Genomic DNA, 22,694 nt, shown 5'->3' on the forward strand with positions numbered 1-22,694 from the left:
TAATCCATGATATCTAGCAATATTGGTAGTTGCATAGGCTAAATTAATTAGGCTAATTAAAATCTCTGTCTTTTGGGTGTATGCTGGTTGTGTAGGGGATCAGAAAGGGGTTTTTCTGCTTCTGTACAACATTGCACAGTTTGTTTAAAGGCATTGTATAGACTTTCTACCACCACCATTTGGCTACTCCTGAAGGCAGGATACCACATCACATGGTTCAGTGACTTGATCAGGAAAGGTAAATCGTATGTTTCCATTTCTATCCCCCTCTCTTTCCATACAGATTATAGCATATTTAATTCCCAGTCAGCAGGCGAGGAAATGGATACAAAATCGTTTGATGAGATGGAACAAAGCCTACTGATACTCTCTGAGACAAAATCATCTGCAGCAAGCAATACCGCTCTCTGGAAACAGCAGGTGTCTACTATAGCAAAGGTTCACTTCCTTAACTTAAGACGTGAAAATAAGTCAGTGGGAATTATGTAAGTATTAAGATGGCTTCCCGTTTCATTTACCAAAATCCATTTATGGTCAGAAGTTCAAACATGCTTAGATATGTTTTAGTAGTTTGTTTTATACCTGTGGTGTATAATGTAGCTTTTCATCATGGTTTTTAAACTGGATATTAAGAACGTTAGATGAGTTGGAGGGCGTGACATTGGAGTTAAACTCTTTAGTTTATGGAGATGATGTCATATAACTGACAGACATGTTTGAATTAATCATGGTGTTCTTTGCTGCCATGGAAAATCAGTGTAGTAGGCTTGAACTTACAATGAAGACTTAGTGGTTGCATCTTGGAAAAGGGACATTAGAGAAAGTGTTGAAATGCAGAAGACGTAGAACAAGTGGAATCTTATATGTGCTGCGGAAGTTTAATCAGTGCCGACAATCCCACCAAGGATTAGGCTAAAAGAGGTGGCTTAGCCATGAGTGCTGCACAGAAACAGATGAAAATATGGACTGATCAAAACATTACATTTGGTACCAAAGTGAAAATTTATCACACCAGTGTACTAACAGTATTACGCTAGGGTCTGGGAGCAGCTGCATTAAATGAAACAGACATCAGAAAGTTGCAGGCAGTAGGGATGAGAGGTTTTTTTTTTAAAGATGGCAAATGTAAAGTGGAATGATTTTAAGACAGATGAAGTTAAATGGCGGGGGGGAGGATGTGAAATCAGGACATGGGAGTGATTACAATCAAAAAGATTGCAATGGTGGGAACACTGTAGAACATGGGTTCTCAACCTTTTCCTTTCTGAGGCCCCCCCACAACATACTATTAAAAACTCCAGGGCCCAACGGTGTCGGCTCTGGGCTGGGGTTGGGCCCTTGGGCATCAGTATAGTTTGACTTCTGTTTTGGGTGGGCAGGGATTCGGGCTCTGGATTTTAGCCGCGGAGCCCCACGGCCCCTGTGAAAGGGTTCACAGACTCACTGTTGAGAACCGCTGGTGTAGAAGACAAACAGCTAATAGGATGCCAAAGAAAATAATGAAGACGCAACTAAGGTCAGTCTGATGTAGAGGCTGACCACTGCCTAGATGGTGTGACATCCTATGCCGGGGCATGATCAGGCTGGGTTTATTGGAGGAACAAGCCATGAACAAGAGTGAATGGTGATGCTGTGCTCCCGGTGGAAAGATGCCTTTGGGGGAAAAAGAGGATGTTGATGATCGTGTGTAATGTAGATAAGCATGGCTATCCTAATACATGCTGCTGCTGTTGAATATTTGCTTCCCTGGGCCTGAGCTGCTTCTGTAGGTAACACTGATGATAACGTGATGCATATGCTATTTTGGTTACATTGCTGCCTGCTGTAGCTTCCAACAATCACTTCCTTTTTTCCAGAGCAATTTTGATTTATGGTAAGAAGTGAATAATGAGCTTTGCCTTTTATATATTTAGTTTTTGTTAACTGTAGTCTGTGGACTGAATCGGGGTATTCATTCAGACTTCCATTAACTGAAATGATGATGTTTGTATCTATAGTGGGTCTGAGGCTGACACCTGAGGAGCAACTTGTTTTGAATAATATGCAAATAATCTGGATCAGTTTCCACTGAACTTTAATCACTTTATTTCTTTCAGGTTGTTGCTTTTTTTAGTTTTTCTTGTAGTTCAGATTTTAATGTTTCTTATACATCACTACTTCAAAAATTCTGTGGTTCCCATCAAACTTTCCCCAGATTTGTACTTGCTGAAGCCTGGAGAAAAATATTTCAAGTACAAAACAAGTCTCCTCCTTCAGAACTCGACAGGTGAGAAGAAAAAAAGCAAATACAGTATGCTCGATTACTGTCATGTATTTAATGCTCCAGCTTTAAGAAAGTGTTTTTAAACATAACATCCCATTGGTATGAGAGAGTAAACCATACATAACATGAAGGGAAGTGGAACGTAGCCTGGAGCTTCAAGAATGATCACTGCAATGAATGGCTGGTGGTTGAATTTTTTAATTTGCAACTTAAAGAACATAAAAGCATCTAATATTCTTTAAAATGGGAACATTCCAGTGTTAATCAGTCATGGGTGATGACTAAAGCTGAATGAACCTGTATCTAAACTTGATTAAAACCGGCTGTCAGGAGCTCTATGATTAAGATCCAGAAATTCTTCAGGTTTTCCATTGTGGGGCATTCTGACTCTGTATGCTGCTATGGGAATGAAAATGGCTTTCTTAAATGACCCATCCATGCAATTTAAGGGTGGTACTTTCAGAAGTTCCCAGCACTGATGTCAGTGGGAGCAGAGTTAGGCCAATGCTGAGCACTTTTGAAAAGTCCACCTTCAAAGTAACGTAGTTAAATTCCATATGCATCCACCCTTATTTTTTAAGGTTCTGCTGGGTAAAGTCTATGAACCTCTATTCATGACAATAAGAAAAACACATTGGGTGTCCAGTGTCTTAGACACACGCCATTTGTATACTTTACAACTTCCATTGTCTGAACACTGTTTTTCAAAAGAGAGTAATGTCCGATCCATGATAAATGACTCCAGTTAAAACAAAAAGAAAAGCAGTACTTGTGGCACCTTAGAGACTAACAAATTTATTAGAGCATAAATTTGTTAGTCTCTAAGGTGCCACAAGTACTGCTTTTCTTTTTGCGAATACAGACTAACACGGCTGCTACTCTGAATCCAGTTAAAACGAGTCTCTCTCACTGAAACCTTGAGTATCCAAACTTATCCATGTGCCCTGTGGTATTTTTATAATCAATTTCTGAACTATAATTCACTTTAATTTGATGTACACAACAAAAAAAACCTTCCTTTTTTTCTATGTTGTTTGTATGGATGTTGAAGGAGGGAGCTAAAATCAAAACATAAGCACTATTTAAAATATTTGAAGAGTCTATACATGTAGAGAAACAAAAATAACTTCTGATAAAGAGGATTATATGGGAGAACTTCTCTCTCTCGTTATCGTGATATAAATGCTTTCATAATTTTGGTGTAAAGTTTGCGTTTAACCAGATACTTTTGTGATGAATAGTCATGTCATCGTCTTTGCCTTATACTAGGATCAAATATTGATGATCTCATCAGTGCTCTCAGAAGCCGGAAGATATTGACTGCAATGTTCAATGACAGTGATTACGTGTCGGCTGCACCCCATAGTGCAGCTTTAAATGTGTCGCTTTCAGAACAGGTAAGGAAGATGGGCCCATGTTGTGGTGCTGCTGGCCTTTTCTGGGTACCTCAGAAGTAGTTTTTGGTGCTCTGTTCTCTAAAAGATGTTTTCAGGAGAAGATACGATTGCTCATATTTAAATTAAGGCTGTTACACAATCACAGAATATCATTTATTTAAATATTTTTGGATGTTTTCTGCATTTTTAAATATATTGATTTCATTTACAACACAGAATACAAAGTGTACCTTGCTCACTTTATGTTTATTTCTGATTACAAATATTTGCGCTCTAAAAAACAAAATAAATTGTATTCTTCAATTCCCCCATTAGAGGTACTGTAGTGCAATCTCTTTATTATGGAAGTTGAACTTACAAATGTACAATTATGTACAAAAAAACCTGCATTCAAAAATAAACCAGTGTAAAACTTTAGAGCCTACAAGTCCACTCAGTCCTACTTCTTCAGCCAATCGCTTGGACAAGTTTGTTTACAGTTGCAGGAGAGAATGCTGCCAGGTTCTTGTTTACAATGTGACAGGCATTTTCATGGCACTGTTGTAGCTGGTGTCGCAAGATATTTATGTGCCAGATGTGCTAAAGATTCATATGTCCCTTCATGCTTACACCACCGTTCCAGGGCACATGCGTCCATGCTGATTATGGGTTGTGCTTGATAACAGTTCAAAGCAGTGTGGGCCAATGCATGTTCATTTTCATCATCTGAGTCAGAGGCCAATAGCAGAAGGTTGATTTTTTTTTCTGGTAGTTCAGGTTCTGTAGTTTCCACATCAGTCTGTGGCTCTTTTAAAACTTCTGAAATCATGCTCCACGCCTCGTCCCTCTCAGATTTTGAAAGGCACCTCAGATTCTTAAACCTTGGGTCTAGTGCTGTAGCTGTCCTTAGAAATCTCACTATGGTACCTTCTTTGCATTTTGTAAAATCTGCAGTGAAAGTGTTCTTAAAATGAACAACATATGCTGGGTCAGCGTCCAAGACTGCTATAACATGAAATATATGGCAGAATGCAGGTAAAACAGAGCAGGAGGTATACGGTTCTCTCCCAGGGAGTTCAGTCAGAAGTTTAATTAACACATAATTTTTTTAACGAGCATCATCAGCATGGAAGTATGTCCTTTGGAATGGTGGCCGAAGCATGAAGGGGCATATGAATGTTTAGCATATCTGGCACATAAATACCTTGCAATGCCTGTTACAAAAGTGCCATGCAAACGCCTGTTCTCACTTTCAGGTGACATTGTAAAAAAGAAGGGGCAGCATTATTCCCCATAAATGTAAAGAACCTCGTTTGTCGTAATGGTTGGCTGAACAAGAAGTAGGACTGAGTGGACTTGTAGGCTCTAAAGTTTTACATTGTTTTGTTTTTGAGTGCAGTTGTGTAACAAAAATATCTACTTTTGTAAGTTGCACTTTCACAATAAAGAGATTGCATTACAGCACTTGTATGAAGTGAATTGAAATACAATTTTTTAAATCATTTTTTACAAAGGTCAAATATTTGTAATAAAAATAATAATATAAAGTGAGCACTATACACTTTGTATTCTGTGGTGTAATTGAAGTAAATGTATTTGAAAATGTAGAAAAACATCCAAAATATTTAATACATTTCAATTGGGACTCTATTGTTTAACAGTACAATTAAAACTGCGATTAATCGCGATTGATTTTGTTGAGTTCACGTGAGTTAATTGCAATTAATTGACAACCCTAATTTCAATTAGGGTGATAGCAAAAGTTAAATATAATCTGTGCTATATGAACCTCCACTAGCTTTTCCAGACACACAGGGTTTTTAAAGAATAAGTTAATTCTAGAACTTTTCAAATGTGGGGTAATGAAGAAATGAAGAAAATATTGCTTTCTGCCTGGCAGAAGATAGCTTGTCTATTAATAGACTGGAAATTTTAGCAAGGTATACATACCTTCTGTATACTAGTTACACTAGCTTAGTAAAATTTCCATTGCACATTTTCCATATTGAAATCAAAAGTTGAGAGAACTTACTTAATTCGTTTTTATATGCCTGACAGTATGTAAATGCATGGCATTATAAATCAATTATTTCATTTGTAAGTTATCCAGAATGCTGTGTTTACAGTCTATGTGCCTGGGATGTGAAAACATGAATGGTACTACAAGTGATTACATTTCTAGCTGAATCTAAAACTCATTCTTTGGTAAAAAGAAAAGGAGTACAGCTGTGAGCTGTAGCTCACGAAAGCTTATGCTCTAATAAATTTGTTAGTCTCTAAGGTGCCACAATTACTCCTTTTCTTTTTGCGAATACAGACTAACACGGCTGCTACTCTGAAACCTGTCATTCTTTGGTGTAATTGACATTGATTTCATTTAAATAAAAAACAGACCCTCAGGTCTGTAGTCCTTCTAAACACCTCTCATTTAAAAATAAAATAAAAGATATTTTAGCGTATAACAATGGATTAATACTGTAAATGAGGGAATTTCTTTAAGTATATTTTACTTAAATGGTCTTTTTAATTAAACATCAAAAACATCTGGGTGTTTAATATATGAAATCTGTGCACCCAACACGGTCTCTTTTCATATTAGACTGTCAGCTCATTCTCAGTTCACCTTCGCAGCTCACCCAAACTGCTCTTGCAACAACGCTCTAGTATGGAAAGAGAAGTGCGTGTCTTGGAGTGCGTGTATTAATATGTAAATCAAAGCACTGTCTTTCAAGTCCAACCTGTGATCTGAAGTGGAAGAACATGGTAAGGTTTGAAGAAACATGGATTGTACCTCATGTTACTAAGAGGAAACAATTTGCAACACTAAGGTCCTGCCTTTTGTTCCCATTTCTTGGTAAAGTTAACATCAAATTCCTCAGCTAGTGTAAATTGTTATAGCTCTGACTTCAGTGGAACTATAACTATTTATACCACTTGAATATTTGCCCCCGTATGTCACAAGTGTGATCTGAGGAAGAGCTCGGTGTAGCTCGAAAGCTTCTCTCTCTCTCACCAATAGAAGCTGGTCCGATAAAAGATATTACCTCACCCCCCTTGTCTCTCGAAGACCATGGGACCCAACACTGCTGCAACAGCACTGCAAACAAGTATTAAAGTTAGATAAAAACCAACCTTGTAGCTAAAGGGCACATTTTCATAAAGTTATTTTCATTGGAATTAATTTGGTTACGTTTCTGCCCTTTAGATTGTGAATATTTGTACTGCATTACGATAAGTGTTAGTAACACTATACTTTTTAGTAAGTTCTATATTGTACAAAGGGTTTCTTCCAACAATAACCTTCAGTGCTAACCTTCATGTTGCAAATTTAACAATGAAAATATTTTTCTTTGTAGAGCTACATTTTTACAGCTGTATTCAACAGTACTATGGTGCACTCTCTGCCTGTTTTGATGAACATCATTAGCAACCTGTTTCTCCGCAACTTAAATGTGACCGAGAATATTCAAATCTGGAGTAACCCATTCATTCAAGTAGGTGGAGTTCAAATCAGGAAGTATCATAGGCTTAAAATTGCATAATTACAAAGGAAACGATAGCAAAATCGCAGTTGTGCATGCAGTTTTGTGGCTTTGACTATTTAGGCACTTCTTGAGGTTAGCCCTATATTGGAGCAATTGAAAAAATGTAGCTATAAATCAGAAGGATTCAATAAATTACTAAGCGTGGCCATTTAGTTCAAGCCAATTTTATTACTATCTTTTTCACCATTTAAAGCTTCTAAGGTAATTAAATATTGCACATTAAGCAGTACAGCTTTGAATTTAAAAAATCATATTCAGATTTTTTTAAAATATAATTATACATAGTAAATATTTATATTATAGTGATGCCCGAGGGCCTCAATCCAGGGCACTCTACAAACACAGAAAAGAGATGTTCCCAAATCTAAGAACACACACAGAGCATGAGTAGGGGGTTGAAATATGAGACAAACTCAAATTAGTATGGTGATGAACTAGCACAACTTTGTTGTACTGTAGGTTTGGGTGTTTTTAACTGGTTGTTGGAGGTAGCAAGAAAAGGAGTGGGAAAGGGAGAGGGCAAGAGAAGTGTTTCAAGCTTGTCGCCCACCTAGCTTTGATTTGACTGTGGTAGAGGTGAGTCATAAGGAGAGTTTTGGAACAGGATAAGGTAGAATTTTATCAGAGTTTTTTCCCATGTATAAGCACACAGTGTATAGGGTTCAGCTGGTGGGCAGTAAAGGCTGAGAATGTTGGTGGAACGAAGTGGAGGTCAATGTTTTGATGGGTTACTAGATCACCTGGGTAGGTTGGATCACAGTTTTGAAGGGCCTTAAAGATAAAGACACAGTGTGATATTCTAGTCCTGTTGAATTTAATAGGAGTTATGCCATTGACTTAATTGGGGCCAGGATTTCACTTAAGAAGCTTGTATTTGATGGGGAGGTGAACAAGGAGCCAGAAGAGAGGCTCAAAGTGTGCGACAATGTGATTAAAGCAACAAGATGATCTTAACAGCAGAATTCTCAATAGACTTGAGAGGAGCAAGGCTGCAATAATCGAGGATAGCAAAGAGGTGGTTACGGTAGTCAACTATTCATAGTTGCCATTTTCTTTCTCTTCTGAACATATTAATTTTATAAACTGCACAAAAATCTGCACAAGACTTTTATAATAAGCTGTAACTAAAGTGACATTGTTAGGAGTCTAGGTACAAGAGCACAGGAAATCATGTTTAGAAACTTAAAAAAAAAAAAAAAAAGTTTGAGGAGTTGTTTTTTGTCTCTAGTATATTCTGATTTCCCAGTGCCGAAGTTTAATTATTTTTCAGGAAACTGATGAGACAGTTTTCAGACTGGAGGCTTTTTTTCAAGCGATGTTACTAGGAATCATTGTAACGGGGGTGCCACCATATTTTGCCATGGAAAATGCAGAAAACCATAAGGTAATCTTCAATTTGAACTATGCAGTTTGGGTCATTTTAAATCTTCAGTATGTAAACAAATATAAAACCTTCTTCTAAGGCCATTACTGGATGATATAATTATGCAGTAATAACTTGGTAATGGCTGTTGTCTGGGACGCAATGGTGGGATTATTCGTACAACAACTTCAGAACCAAGTGGTGTGTCAGGACTCCTCAATTTTCAAATAAATTTAAATGTCTGTTTACTGGATGCACCTACCCCAAGAATAAATGTATATAAAGTTAAATTTTATATAAGACTAACAAGTAGTTGGAGAGACAAATTATATGACTCAAATATGAATGTGAGCAGAAACTAGGGATTTTTGCATATAGAAGAACTAGCTGTAGATTTGGAGATGGAATTGGGCACTCTAGTCTTTTCATAACCTACTACCAGCTGGATGCCTAGCTGAAACTAAAGAAAGTAGGATCATAGAGGGCACTCCGTCCATATTCCTACTGGGTGTTCTGCTTTTGTCCCTTCTTCCCAAAACCAGCAAGTTCTTTGTGGAAAAATGTGAATACATAGACCTCCTCCCCTAACACCTAAAAATTGCAAATTGGGAATAACTCCAGTGAAGACACTGAAATGACGCTAGTGTAAAGCTTGTGTATTTGAGAGCAGAATTGGGCCCAAGTTGTGTAAGCATTAATAAGAATTAACATAACTGCCATTTGTGGCATTTTTGACACCTATTGTAACTATTTTTTTCCTCTAACAGATCAAAGCCTACACTCAGCTTAAGATCTCAGGTCTTTATCCATCTGCTTACTGGAGTGGACAAGCAGTCATTGACTTACCTTTATTTTTCATTATTCTTGTTCTGATGATAGGAAGCTTATTTGCATTTCATCATGGTGTTTATTTTGATACTTGGAAGTTCCTTGCTGTTGTAAGTCTAGTTTTATTTACTTCTCTGTTCTCATTAAAGTTCTTTATCAAAATGTATAAGAAATGTGACGTGTTCATTTTTGTTTGCTGGTCGGAAAAATTTCACCCAAATGTTATTTCACTGGAATTTGCCAGATCGCTGAAATCTAAATATTTCATGGAGGCCGTTCAGTTTTGACAAAGTTCTGACAGAACCCGGCCGGCCGGGCAGATTTCTGTTGGAAACTTGACTGGCTTCCTACTAGCATGCCCACCTGCTAGGTACTGGGGTTTCCAAACTCCCACCTTCACAGCAGCCAGATTGGCAGGGAGCTGAGAGCCCCAGCTCCCACACTTGCGACTCCTTGACAGCTGAGGCTACAAGAGTCCCCTGTTCTGGGGAAGACTGCCAGGGTCCCCTGCCCTGGGGCTGGGGATCCCAGGCCTTCCAGGGTCCATGCTTCTGGAGCCAGAGCTCTTCTCTTAGGTGAGAACTATGAAACTTTGAGTTTTCCTTTGAGCTTTTTGTACTTGGCGTGCCATCATTTGACTGTGGTTCCATCCCTCCCTCCAACATGCCTGCTCTTGTTTTAATTTCTGCAAAAGTTTGTGAAATTAATCGAGGATGAAACTTGGAACACTTACCAAAATATGCATATCATTAGTGTTTATGTGAGACCCGATAGTGCCACTTGAGAAACAAATTTAAATCTTTTCTTTAAATCAACTGAGAGATGGGACTTGCTGTCCTGCTTGCATTTTTTATCAGAAAGTTTTAATAGCACATATCATGCTGTGTACACCATCTCAAACCAATTAAATTAGCTTTTAACTGACAGAGGATCAACTGGAGATGAAAATGTATTCTAAAAGTATTCAGGCATTTACAAAATAAACGTCAATAACAGCTTTGTACCCCTGGGTATACTGAGTATTCTGACAGCACGGTATATGATGAATCTTTCTAAGAAATGTCTTTTTTTTCCCTTGCAGATCTTCTGCCTTATTGGCTATGTGCCATCAGTAGTGCTGTTCACTTATGTGCTCTCTTTCACCTTTAAAAAAGTGCAAAATACCAAAGAATTTTGGTCGTTTATTTTTTCAATGGTAAGTCAGCCTCTTGGTATATTTAGTTAACTTTAAACATGTTTTCCCCTCAAGCCAAATCAACATTTTTTTTCAGGTATCATTTTTGGAAAATAATTCCCTCATATTTAAACCATTTGACATTTATCAAACTTGCATCTGAAAAGGAAAGAAATTAAGTAAATGACAAATGGTTTAAATATGAGGCAATATACATGTTTCTTTGCTTCTCTTCCTTGCCACAGCAACAGACGCTTTTGAATAGTTATACTCCGTGTGGAATAAGACAAGGGATTACTTGTGTCACAATCTTTGGGCAGGTTGTGCTTTCAGAGAACATCTTCCAGTCCCTCGAGTGCACCCCTTTCTGGTAGCAGGCCTGTGCCTCCACTTCTCTCTGGTGTAGGATCCTGCAGGCCAACCACTTTCCAACCGGTTCTCTGGGTGCCAACCATGTTACCTAGTCGGTGCAACTGAGCCAGAGTTCTATTTTGGCAGCCAGTGGTCAGTAATAGTATACAGAAGCAGTTTCTTCAAAACAAAGATGCTCAGATGTACACACAGCTGAGAGAAGTGGATTTAAAAATAACAAAGACCTATATGCATGTTGTCTTACCCATATTTGGCATTCCCCTAGGTAGGCATGATAATGTTGGTGTCCCCCATTCTCTCTGGGCACCAAGTTACACATAACTTGCTCCCAGACCTTGGGTCTCAAGTCAGTCTGTCTGTATGTCAAGACTTGCTGCGTGCTGACTGTGTCCCTGTTAGCTTCCAGCTGAGCTGACCGCTTCTTCCCTTCTTTTCTGCCAGGGGACCTTTTTAACCCCTCAGTGGTTTTTTTTCATATCCGCCCTAGCTTTGAAATAGGAAAACATGCTCATTTGGTTGGTGCCAGCCAGGTAGGTTCTTTCCCCCAGTTGAAGGCCCAGTGGGTACCTGAGAAGCTGTCTCATCTGTGTCATTGTTTTACCCATCCTAGACAACCCCCCATTAGAGCCTGTTTTAACTGCATTGAGTCAGGCAGCAATATAAAATTGAACAAGGAAACCGAATCATACATAATATTCCTAAGAAATAATACAGACAATTTTCTAACTTGTCACAACTTGTATTAAATATTATGACCATGACAGTTTGTGAGATAGGCTTGGATAAAAATACATGTTTTGTTTTTTTTCTTTTCTTTTTTTTTTTTTTTAGACTGCTTTGATCTCTACTGCTGTCACTGAAGTAGCATTCTTTCTGAGATATTTCATGGTAACCACCATTTTTCATTATGTCTTCTGTGCCTTCATTCCCATCTATCCTCTTATTGGATGCCTGATTACTTTTATAAAGGTAAGCTTTTGGGGTGTTGGGATGTTGGTTTGTTCCTTTTTATAAGGAATTTAACTTGGGAACTTTGAAAGTCACTTCAAGTGCCCTAGTACATGGGCTAACAGAATACATATATATATATTGCATGTAAGTGAATGGGAAGTTTTGCCTTCTGCATTGATCTGTAATATGCCTGATGGCCATTTAATGGGTAATAAATAACACCAACTGCTGGAAAAGTTTCTTTTATTACCCCCTTGTTGTAAGCTAAATGTTGTAGTTTCAGAATCTGGAAGAAACAGAGCATTTGTTAAATACATAAGGGAAAATTCCATGTCCCTCTGTCTGGAGTTGAGCTGTTTTGATTACTGGGAGCCTGCAATTGACAAAATACATTGGTCTCCTGATTCTGATCTCTCTCTATATCCATGTAAACAAGGAGTGACTCCACAGAAGTCAATGGAATTGCACTGATGTAAAGCCAGTGCAAACCTGAATGAGGCTCATAAAGTGTATAAATAAAATGTCTTAAATAGTTCATTATAATTTGCAATTAAATTTAGATGTAAAATGTAGCATTTGATGAAAAGTTCTTTGTCTAAATATTTGTCACATTGTCAGATATCATGGAAACACCTGCAAAAGAATGAAAAATACCATGACCCCTGGGACAAACTCTTGGTAGCAGTTATCGCGGTAAGTACCAATTGTTTGTCAAATACGTTAGGAAATGTTAACTTTGAATGAAAAGCCACTTCCTAAAGACATTCTGTTGTAAGGTGTTCAAGAATTTTATTGAATGCTTATAACAGATAGTGGATTAACTACTGCTCTGCAGTCAAAAAATGATTACAGAATAGGCAACAGCGGCGTAAACTGCCCCACTCCCTCAGCTCAACACCTACTGCCCCAGCAGTGTGGCTCAGCCTTACCCTTGGAAGATAAGACTGCTGATTGGGATCATGGAAGAGTTCAAACTTTGTGTGTTCAGTCATTAGCCTCCCTATAGAGTCTGCCAACAAGTGCCCAGCTGAGATGTTGTTTTTGTGATACAGTCTCTTGTCTGCTAGGAACTGGACTGAGACATACCGGCTCATTTAACTGAGGCCTAGTTACAGCCTTCACGTAGTAATAAAGGGTCTGGCCTATGACAGATTTGAGTGGATCCTTTAAAAGAGAAAGTTGTCATATCCAGTTTACTTAAAATAACGTTTTTTCCTCTCCTCTCTGTTCTGTTTTGTGGGCCAAACTTCAGAAAACCATTTCAGAAATATTAATTAAAAAGTACTGATTTAAAACATATTTCACTCTTAAATAACTCATTTATATTTTATACAAAACTGGAAGAATATTCTAATTATAACAACACATAGCACTTATGCCATATGAAACAGTTTTTGGAAATATACCCCTCTGACTTCCAATGGAATTAATTAGTGACATGATTTCACTGCCTTGGAGTCTGTCATGAACACCTTCCTGCTGGGAGGGAATCAACATTTCATAGTACTCATCCCATGGACAACCGTTTTGGCCTCAAGGGGCTAGAAATGTTTTGATTAACGGTTTTTCTGTCTGTTTTAGCCTTATTTGCAATGTGTAGTGTGGCTGTTCCTCCTGCGATATCTTGAAGTGAAAAATGGAGGTAAATCGATAAAAGAGGACCCATTTTTCAGGTCTGTGTTGGTTAATAGGATCTCTTCTTATTCTGTATTGAAAAAGCATCTTAAGACAGTATTGGTAGCATTAACTGGGAGTAGCTAATGTGCAGCAGAAGGCACACCAAAGATAAAACAAAAATCCCTTTGTCACTGGAGTAATATGTCCTATTGCATTATACTGATGTTTTAAAACAGTGCAGACATTGCTTGTTCTGTACTGGCCATCATCCTTGTATCAATACGGTATGTCTCTGACATAATTTAGATAATTCTTTTCTGCTAGAACGACTAATATAAGGATCATTCCCTCATAACATTTGTGTGTCCAACTCACATTAACTCCATAAAATTGTAAGAGCGACCATACTTGCTCAGGCCAACAGTCCATCTAGCCCAGTATTCTGTCATCTCACAGTGCCCAGTGCCCAATGCTTTAGAGGGAATGAACAAAACAGGTCAACTCTGAGTGATCCATCCCCTGTTGTCCAGTCCCAGCTTTTGGGAGTTGGAGATTTACAGACAGGGGTTGGATCCCAGACTATCTTGGCTAATAGCCATCAATGGACCTATTCAATGTGAACTTATCTAATTCTATCTGTATGTTACGTTTTCATTTAACCAGCATGAATAGTATTCAGAAATCGTGCATAAAAATCTGGATAACTGTCGCCGATTTGCATTGGTACATAGTTTTAACAATCAAGTGGTGATGCATATTATGCAAGGTATAATACGTTACAAGAAAAAGAACACCTGGACTGTGTCTTTAAACACCAATAAATTATGGTTTTGACAATCCTTACACTTTGATCTAAGTTTAAATTGTATTCATCAACTATATAAAAGCACGTAGAATATGCAAATTAATTATCCAGGCAGAAGATATACCTATCTCTTAAAATATTGAAGGAAGACCAATATTTGGACAATTTCAGAGTTCTGTCATTATGCAGACAAGGGCCCTGATCTTGCAAGCCTTACTTCTGAGGAAATTCTGAGCCACTGTGTGTGCACATAATTAATGATCTGTGCATACTTCTAATATTTTTGCGCAGAAACAGCTTCTGCTCAAAAGTTTCGGCAATTCTACCTTATGCCCACCAGAGGGTGCTGTGGCGATAGAACACAGCAGCTGCTGCCAGCCAGCTAGGGAAGAGAGAGAGCCTGCAGTGCCTTCTTCACAGCGCCTGTAGGCCAGGTCGGGAGACAGAGGCTATAGGGAGACAGACCGTGTGGGGCTGTGGGGGGGGTCACAGATAAGGGCTTATAAGGGCTGGTGTGGGAGGACAGCCTGGGACAGGGGCTGAATGGGAGTGGAGGTGCAGGGCCACAGGAGGAGGGAGGTGCAGAGCCACATGGGGAGAGGATGCAGAGCCACATGGGGCTGGGGTGGCTGAGTGGGGGCACAGAGACACATGGGGAGGAGGTGCAGGGCCATGTGGGGATGGAGGAAGTGGGTGACTGAGTGGAGGTGGAGGGACATGTGGACGGGGTGCAAGGACACATGCGGCTGGGGGGAGTGGGTGTCTGAGTGGGGTGAAGGGACACGTGCCTAACTGAATGCAAGAGGCTAGGGGTCAGCCAGGGTCTGCATGGGGGAAGCTCCCTAACAGTCCTTCCCCTCCCCTGCCAAAAAAACCTCTTCCATACTTTTCCCACCCATACCCAATAACCCTCCAAGTTCACACCCAGACATCTTCCCAGCAATTATTTCCCTCTCCCTCAGCTCCTCCATTACCCCTCACTCCCCCCAGTTTTTGCACTGCTTCTGCGGGCAGGGAGGTATGGGAAATATGGTTCTGTATTGTAGGTTAAATGAATTATTACTCAGAGTTCTGTATTAATATGGCTAGTAAGAAATCTATTTGTCAAAAAATATTTTCTGAATCTTTTTTGTTGTCTGTATTGTAACAGACATACTTGCCGACAGGTATTTTGAAATAAAAGACCAAAAATAATTGAAACTGGTGTGATTATATGGTGTTATTTTAACAAATAAAATATGCAGAATTTGAAAATACTGTGTGCAGAATTTTAATTTTCTGTTGCACAATTTATAATTTTTTGGCGCAGAATTTCTCCAGGAGTAAAACCCTTATAACTGGTCAAATACCTGCTCATATGTGTTAACAGGATTGGGGCTGTAGTGGGAAAATTTTGAATATCGGCTGTGGCATCTATCTGCACACTGTTCCTACAGGCCAATAGAAATTGTACAGCTATTTCATCATAAACAGCTTTGGAGATTTACCCCATTCTTTATAACAGTAAGACCAGTGTAACCATTGTGAAATAATTTTAATATTCACCGGTTTCTGTAGCTAAGAATCAACAGGAAAGTGCTTTGTTTACATTTAAATGACCTGATTTTCTATGGCGTGACCTAGCAGTAGCCTTACTTTAGTGCAGTTTTTTGGCTTATTCCCTTTGATCGCAGTTCTTTTTAAATGGCAACTGAATTTTATTTTTTTTAAAGACTTGTTTTCCACTGATTTTTTTCTCCCCATTCACATATGGCTAATTGCATGAGTTTATTGCCTAACAAACACAAAGGACTTGATCTTTCTGTCCATAATCAGGCAGCTCTCCAGTGAAATCCCTGGGAGCTTTGTCTGTTTAAAGACGACTGAACAGAAATTAATATTTGTTCCTCTCTTTAGAACTACTACAAAGATCAAAACATGGAAATTTCAAGATGATCCACATAATGAGAACGAGGATGAAGACGTGAAGGCAGAGAGATTGTGGGTTAAAGAAAAGACAACCTGCCAGAGCTGTGATGAGGTAATTGTGTAATTACGATTGAATCACAGGGGACAGGGTGAGATCAGATAAAATTGCTGTCAATAAATCAACATATGCCAGCTCTGAAATAATAAATTAATGCTTAATTGGAAATATTAGAACTAGATATTGTTTTTGTCTTCTGAATTAGTTACTACTTTGAATTAGTTTGTATTAAAAAGATTCAGATGAGCAAATGGGATTCTATTTTTTTTCAAATGAGCTGATGTCAGTACTTACTTTCTTTTGTTTCCAGTGCCTTCCTTTTGTGTTTCAGAGTAGCAGCCGTGTTAGTCTGTATTCGCAAAAAGAAAAGGAGTACTTGTGGCACCTTAGAGACTAACAAATTTATTAGAGCATAAGCTTTCGTGAGCTACAGCTCAAGTGAGCTGTAGCTCACGAAAGCTTATGCTCTAATAAATTTGTTAGTCTCTAAGGTGCCACAAGTACTCCTTTTCTTTTTCCTTTTGTGTGTCAATTTATTTGACTTACCACCTCTTACCCATGGTAAAACTTAGAGTTATTGCCCTAAGAACAGTTCTGTGTCTGGTTGGGTTGGTACTTTTAGATTCCAAGCTAATGAGTACTCACACTTCGGGCTAGTAGGATTTAGGTGCATCATGCCACTGAGATCAAGCCTTGAGGAGGAGGAGATGTGCTATGTATTGCATATGAGCAGCTCTGACAACAATTTTGAGCATAATTCTGCTGCTGCTTCCCAATAGTTGTCTGCATAGGGGTCAGGTGCAGAATCGGACCCTTAAAATGGTTTTGCAGCATATAGAGACAGTGAGGACTTAGAAGTGAAAAACAGGGACTCTGAGTGGAGATAATGGTGATAACCCCTGCTTGTCCGTAAGTGTAGCCATGGTGAAACAGAAATGTAATGATTTACTAAGAAGACAGTAATATCTAAATCTATCTGTCTAATCTCGGTAAATGTAAAAAAAAAACATTTTATTGCAATAAACTTTCAGTTTGTCCATTGGCGAGAGTGCTTTTGTCATTTATATTTTAAAAAATAATTCAGTTAATATATTATCTTCTGTTTTTTAGAAACCAGCAATTCTGGTCAGTAGTCTGCATAAAGAATATGATGAAAGAAAGGATTTTCTTCTTGGGAGAAAAATAAAGAAAGTGGCAACTAAACACGTCTCTTTTTGCGTAAAAAAAGGTTGGCGTTAAATTAGTTACCATTGAACTACTGTGTTTTTCAGGGAAAAAACATTTCCTTTTTGTTCCTGGAACGCATGGGTAACACTTCGTCTGTCATTTTTATTTATGTATTTATTTTATTCAGGAGAAATACTTGGATTGCTAGGACCAAATGGAGCTGGAAAAAGCACACTGATTAACATGCTGGTGGGAGACGTTGAACCAACTGCTGGCCAGGTGCAATATGTAGCTGCAAACTAATAGAAAAGGATTGGGCTATCTATTTTTTGTTTGTTGTTTTCTTACCATTTTGGTCACCAGTATCTCTAAATATTTTTTGGTCTTTATAGAGACATGCAAAACCTATAAAAATACTGTTAAGGCCTGTCTTTTCCACAGGTGCTGATGGGAGACTATTCTTTAGGATTGAACAGTGAGGATAATTCTGCTAAATTTGTGGGATATTGTCCTCAAGTAAATCCACTTTGGCCAGATATTACGTTGCAGGAGCATTTTGAAATATATGGATCTGTCAAAGGAATGAGTAAAACTGATGTGGAAGAAGTTGTAAAACGGTAAAAACGAATTTCAGCATTTTTTCCTTGCACTCATATTTTAGCTGGGTTCTAATAGGTTAATAGTCCAACAATAGATGTCATAGGTTTCTTGTGCTCTGTTTTTGTCTGACTATAGTAGACTGCTTTTAGCAGTTTTGAGCAAGAGGTGACTATGGTTTGGAAGGGAAAAACCCAACAGTAAGGCCTTTGATTTTTATATACATCTTTATTTCACCTTGAAAACATCTAGCTTACTCAGTGATTTCTATGTGAGAGGCATAAGATATAGCAATGTAAAAACTTTTATAACGATTTTTTTAAAAAAAAATTAGAATAATTTTTGTAATTAGCAGAGTAACTAGTTATTTAACAATTGTACTAAGAGAAATGACTAAACATATTGTGAGGATTAATAATCTATCTGCTTTCTTAAACAATGGTCTCGGTGATTGATGAGACAGATATTGTGCATTGGGTGTTTTGCAGCATTGCAAGTGCCCTTGAGTTGAAAAACCATCTACAGAAAACAACAAAGAAATTAGTGGTTGGAATTAAACGCAAGGTATGAAGAAGGTTTTAAAAAGTTGAATTCAGTATTTTCATAACATGAGGCCTATTGTATAATCATATTTAACCTTCCTTCTTCCATGTCAGTTATGTTTTGCGCTAAGTATGCTGGGTAATCCCCTGATTACATTGCTAGATGAACCATCTACTGGTATGGATCCTAAAGCCAAACAGCATATGTGGTGAGTGTAACATTATGCCACACTTTTTTAAAAAAAGACTACATTGTAGGATAATATGTTAGTAATATTCTTACTCCAAAGCTCACAGTGGTAATATATGCCACTATATAGATTAGTATAGCCAAATTTATTTATTTATTTATTTATTCTTTCCAGTCATGTGAATAACTGCTGTTAACATTAAGGAAGGCTACCTCTGTGCACTGCCAAGAATCTAGCTTTGTATAAACTGTTTTCATTTGCAGATTAATAGCTTATTTCCCTTTGAAGATAAATCTTTCATTTGATTTATAACAATCAAAAGCATACATTCGCAACTCAGTGCTTTCACAGCTACTTAAAATTCATCATAATTAGAATACAATGGACAAAAAGAATAGAATCCTCCATGATATCAGCCCATTGAGGAATAATAAACCAAGCTCCTCAAATTCATCATCTTCCTGCAGCTGTCCTCCCCAGATGCCTAAGAAACTAGGTAGGCTTTGTAATGTGATGGGAAGGAGAGTTCGTTTAAGAGTTGTGGGACTCTCTTGGGTAATGCGAAGCTACAAGATTAACCAAAGGAGCTCCAGTTTAAATTCCTCTGCTTGTCACCAGTGTGGTAACAAAGGATGGAGAAAGAGGCAGTGCCTCTGGAAGCCGAGTAACAAACCATTTTGTGTTTTTGATACAGGATATACCATGCTTGTCATAGTAATGTCCAGGGGATGAATTTGAGAGCCAGCTGACAAATTGCAGAACCACGTGATATAAAAGAATTTAACATGCACATTTGATCATTGCAACTGCTCTTTTCCTGCTAACCCATCTCTCCTAGAACTTACTCTGACAATCGAAACTTCTGAGCAGCTTCTTTCATCATTTTAAAGAAAAATAACCCAAAGAAACCCACCAAAGAAATGTTTCCTCCTTTCTCCCCAAATTGTGAAATTTCCTCGCAGGGCCCAGCATAGGCAAGATTCAATACAGGATCAGTAACTGCTTCTGTGTATCTACCCGGTATTCACTTTGGATTTTAAATTAGCGTTTTCTTTTACTAATAAGGCTGTTGGGTTTAAGAGACTACTGGCATCCAAATCCCTGCAAAATACTGACATTAATATATTTTAATTGAGAATAACTGAAAAGAAATACATACATTTGCTTTTCTTTGCCCTAGAATGAAAAAAGCTGATCATGTGGCTGAGGAGTTTGTTAATTATAACTAAAGTATTATTTTCCTAACATACGACATGTCATGTTAAAGGTAATTTGTAGCTGCTATTTTTCATTAATTTTCAGGAGGGCAATTCGAGCAGCATTTAAAAGCAAAGAGAGAGCAGCTATTCTGACCACTCATTATATGGAAGAGGCTGAAGCTGTGTGTGATCGAGTTGCAATCCTGGTGTCTGGACAGTTAAGGTATTGTAGACTTTAGTCGTCCATGGATATTTGGAACTTTTGCATCAGAGAAACATGGTGTCTCTCAGCTTGAACACATTTATAGCATTCAAAAAGTATAGCCACAGTTGTATTCATCTCAAGTCTCTCATAAAATAATGCATCCGATGAAGTGAGCTGTAGCTCATGAAAGCTTATGCTCAAATAAATTTGTTAGTCTCTAAGGTGCCACAAGTCCTCCTTTTCTTTTTGCTGATACAGACTAACACGGCTGCTACTCTGAAACCTGTCATAAAATAATCTAATTCCTAAAAAGAAACTATTGAAAACAGCTCTGCTTTTATTTACATGACAACCTATATTTGTCTCAACAATCTGTAGGTGTATTGGTTCAGTTCAGCATCTAAAGAGCAAATTTGGCAGAGGCTATTTCTTGGAAATTAAATTAAAAGAAACAGCAGGCGTACAACAAGTGGAGTTTCTTCACAGGCAAATTTTGCACATCTTCCCAAATGCAAATCATCAGGAAAGGTAAAAGTTATTAACTAGAGCTATTAAATAAAAGTTATTAAATACAGTCCTTACAAGGAAAAATATATATTTGTATTAATGCATGCTTCATTTTTGTCAGTGTGTTATGAGTAAGTGATATCATGTTATCCACATTTTAAATAAAATATGTACAAAAATAAGCCTACAAAAGAGAACATGTTGTGAAAGCTAGCAAAGAAAAATGCCTTTATTGATAGCAAGACCAAAATTATGCTTTTGTAACAGCTGTGACCTGGTAATTTTCTTGCTGAGAGTGACCTCTTTCCCACTCCAAGAAATATGGATGGTACCTATAGTCCTGCAAATGCTGAAGGCAGCTCAGACTCTTCTAGGAGGCCTCAGTGCTTGGTCCACATCCCTTTTGTCCCGTCCTCAAGAGTTCTTCCATAAATTTATTGAAACACTAAATTACTTGAATTTCTGTCAGTGGATAAATGCAAACTCTTAACAGTAATATCTTATTCTAATTTGTTAGCTGTTCACAAGGACCCAGGAAAAGGCCATCCTAGAAATACCCAAAGAATTTTTTTCAGGTGGGGCAGTATTTGGTGGAGAGGTCAATCTCGGAAAGGAGATCTTCTGGTGACAGATTTTTCCATTCTGGATCTTTACCCCTGCCCCGGTCCAAGAAATTTGGGATGTAACAAACACTTGCCAGGTGACTCTGTCAGCCTCTTAATTCTTAGGATGTGACCTTGGAGTTTCCCTTTTTAAATGGACTAAACCAGTTGGTTGGGAGACTTTTGAACTGTCCACCAAAGAGAATACCTGATAAGTGAGGACAGGGCAGATGATTCTGTCGCAGGAGCCAAAGAGGGGTGACACGGAATTTTGATGGTGTCTTCAAAGGAGTCCTGGCTGGTGCGTCTGGTTCTGGCCTTTGTCAGGTTTGTGGACCAAATAATCTGATCCACAATGGTAATTCCTATGTCCCTATTTGATTAGCTTGCAGTGCTTTGTCTACTCCTTTAGAAAATGAACTTATGCTTAGTCATGTGAAACTTTTTTTTTTCCTTTTGCTTTCAGCAATTTTGGCCTGGGAAAATCTCACACTGTATTTTATGGGTTTTTTTCAGTTTTGCCTCCATTTTGGCATATAAAATTCCTAAGGAAGATGTACAGTCGCTCTCTCAGTCTTTTTCTAAACTGGAAGAAGGTAAGACCAAGAATTTGCCAAGCAAACAAGGTAAATAGAAATCATTTTGCCTACGTGCAACCTGAAATATTATCCCTGATCCTGTGTACCATGTACTGCTTCTCTTCTTCAAATCTTTCCTCAAAATCCACTTGGTTCGGTTAGCTTTTTAATGCTAACCTCCACTCCATGACTCCTGCCCTTTTAACTTTATTTCCTCAGAACCCATTAACTTGTATAACCCTGCTGTACTCTTAACCTGTGTACACAATTCAAGGTAAAAAGAACTAAACAGATGTGAATGCAACAAGGACCTGGTTCATTTCCCATCTCAGTTTATAAGTACCTACAGTGGACGAATATATTTAATTCTAGAGAGTTCTTTAATCTAGCAGACAAAGGACACAACAAGCTTCAATGACTGAAAGTTGAACTTAAAAAAAAAATCAAACTGGATATAAAGTGCTAAGTTTTAACAGTAATTGTCCACTGGAACAGATTGCCAAGAGATGTGGTAGATTTTTCATTTTTAATCTTTAAAGTCAAGATTGGATGCATTTCTTAAAGAGATGCTGTGGTAAATCGATAGCCAGATGGCGTTTTATGGCCTGTTATTCAGTTCAGAGTAGATTAACATAATAGTCCCTTCTCACCTTAACATCTCTGAATATGTGAAGTCAGTGGTGTTGATCAGACCCCAAAAGCATGTTTTGTATCACTGTAACCTTGTCTTTCCCATATGCCCCCCACCAAATGCACACACTTTTGTGAGTCATTACAATAATGAACTCAAATTGTATATTCCTTTTGAAAGAAACCCTTTTTGTATTTGTCTGAATATCCATTCTC

At 38.1% G+C, this 22,694-nt stretch overlaps 1 protein-coding gene across 4 annotated transcripts in view; it reads left to right on the forward strand.

The window, feature by feature from the left end:
- The window catches only part of ABCA5 (ATP binding cassette subfamily A member 5), a 58,916-nt gene that overhangs the window by 29,560 nt on the left and 6,662 nt on the right, over window positions 1-22,694 (forward strand). For all 4 annotated transcript variants that reach the window (XM_038372362.2, XM_043496425.1, XM_043496427.1 and 1 more), the window contains exons 20-38: window positions 284-485; window positions 2,097-2,266; window positions 3,533-3,660; window positions 6,996-7,133; window positions 8,455-8,568; window positions 9,315-9,485; window positions 10,457-10,570; window positions 11,753-11,890; window positions 12,491-12,565; window positions 13,454-13,545; window positions 16,191-16,314; window positions 17,371-17,488; window positions 17,615-17,706; window positions 17,869-18,044; window positions 18,513-18,588; window positions 18,681-18,775; window positions 20,060-20,179; window positions 20,540-20,689; window positions 21,787-21,866. In XM_038372362.2, coding sequence (XP_038228290.1) covers window positions 284-485; window positions 2,097-2,266; window positions 3,533-3,660; window positions 6,996-7,133; window positions 8,455-8,568; window positions 9,315-9,485; window positions 10,457-10,570; window positions 11,753-11,890; window positions 12,491-12,565; window positions 13,454-13,545; window positions 16,191-16,314; window positions 17,371-17,488; window positions 17,615-17,706; window positions 17,869-18,044; window positions 18,513-18,588; window positions 18,681-18,775; window positions 20,060-20,179; window positions 20,540-20,689; window positions 21,787-21,866 — 2,373 coding nt within the window. The remainder of the gene's footprint in view (window positions 1-283; window positions 486-2,096; window positions 2,267-3,532; window positions 3,661-6,995; window positions 7,134-8,454; window positions 8,569-9,314; window positions 9,486-10,456; window positions 10,571-11,752; window positions 11,891-12,490; window positions 12,566-13,453; window positions 13,546-16,190; window positions 16,315-17,370; window positions 17,489-17,614; window positions 17,707-17,868; window positions 18,045-18,512; window positions 18,589-18,680; window positions 18,776-20,059; window positions 20,180-20,539; window positions 20,690-21,786; window positions 21,867-22,694) is intronic.

Source organism: Dermochelys coriacea, chromosome 14 (genome assembly GCF_009764565.3).
Source record: "Dermochelys coriacea isolate rDerCor1 chromosome 14, rDerCor1.pri.v4, whole genome shotgun sequence".
NCBI lineage: Eukaryota > Metazoa > Chordata > Testudines > Dermochelyidae > Dermochelys > Dermochelys coriacea.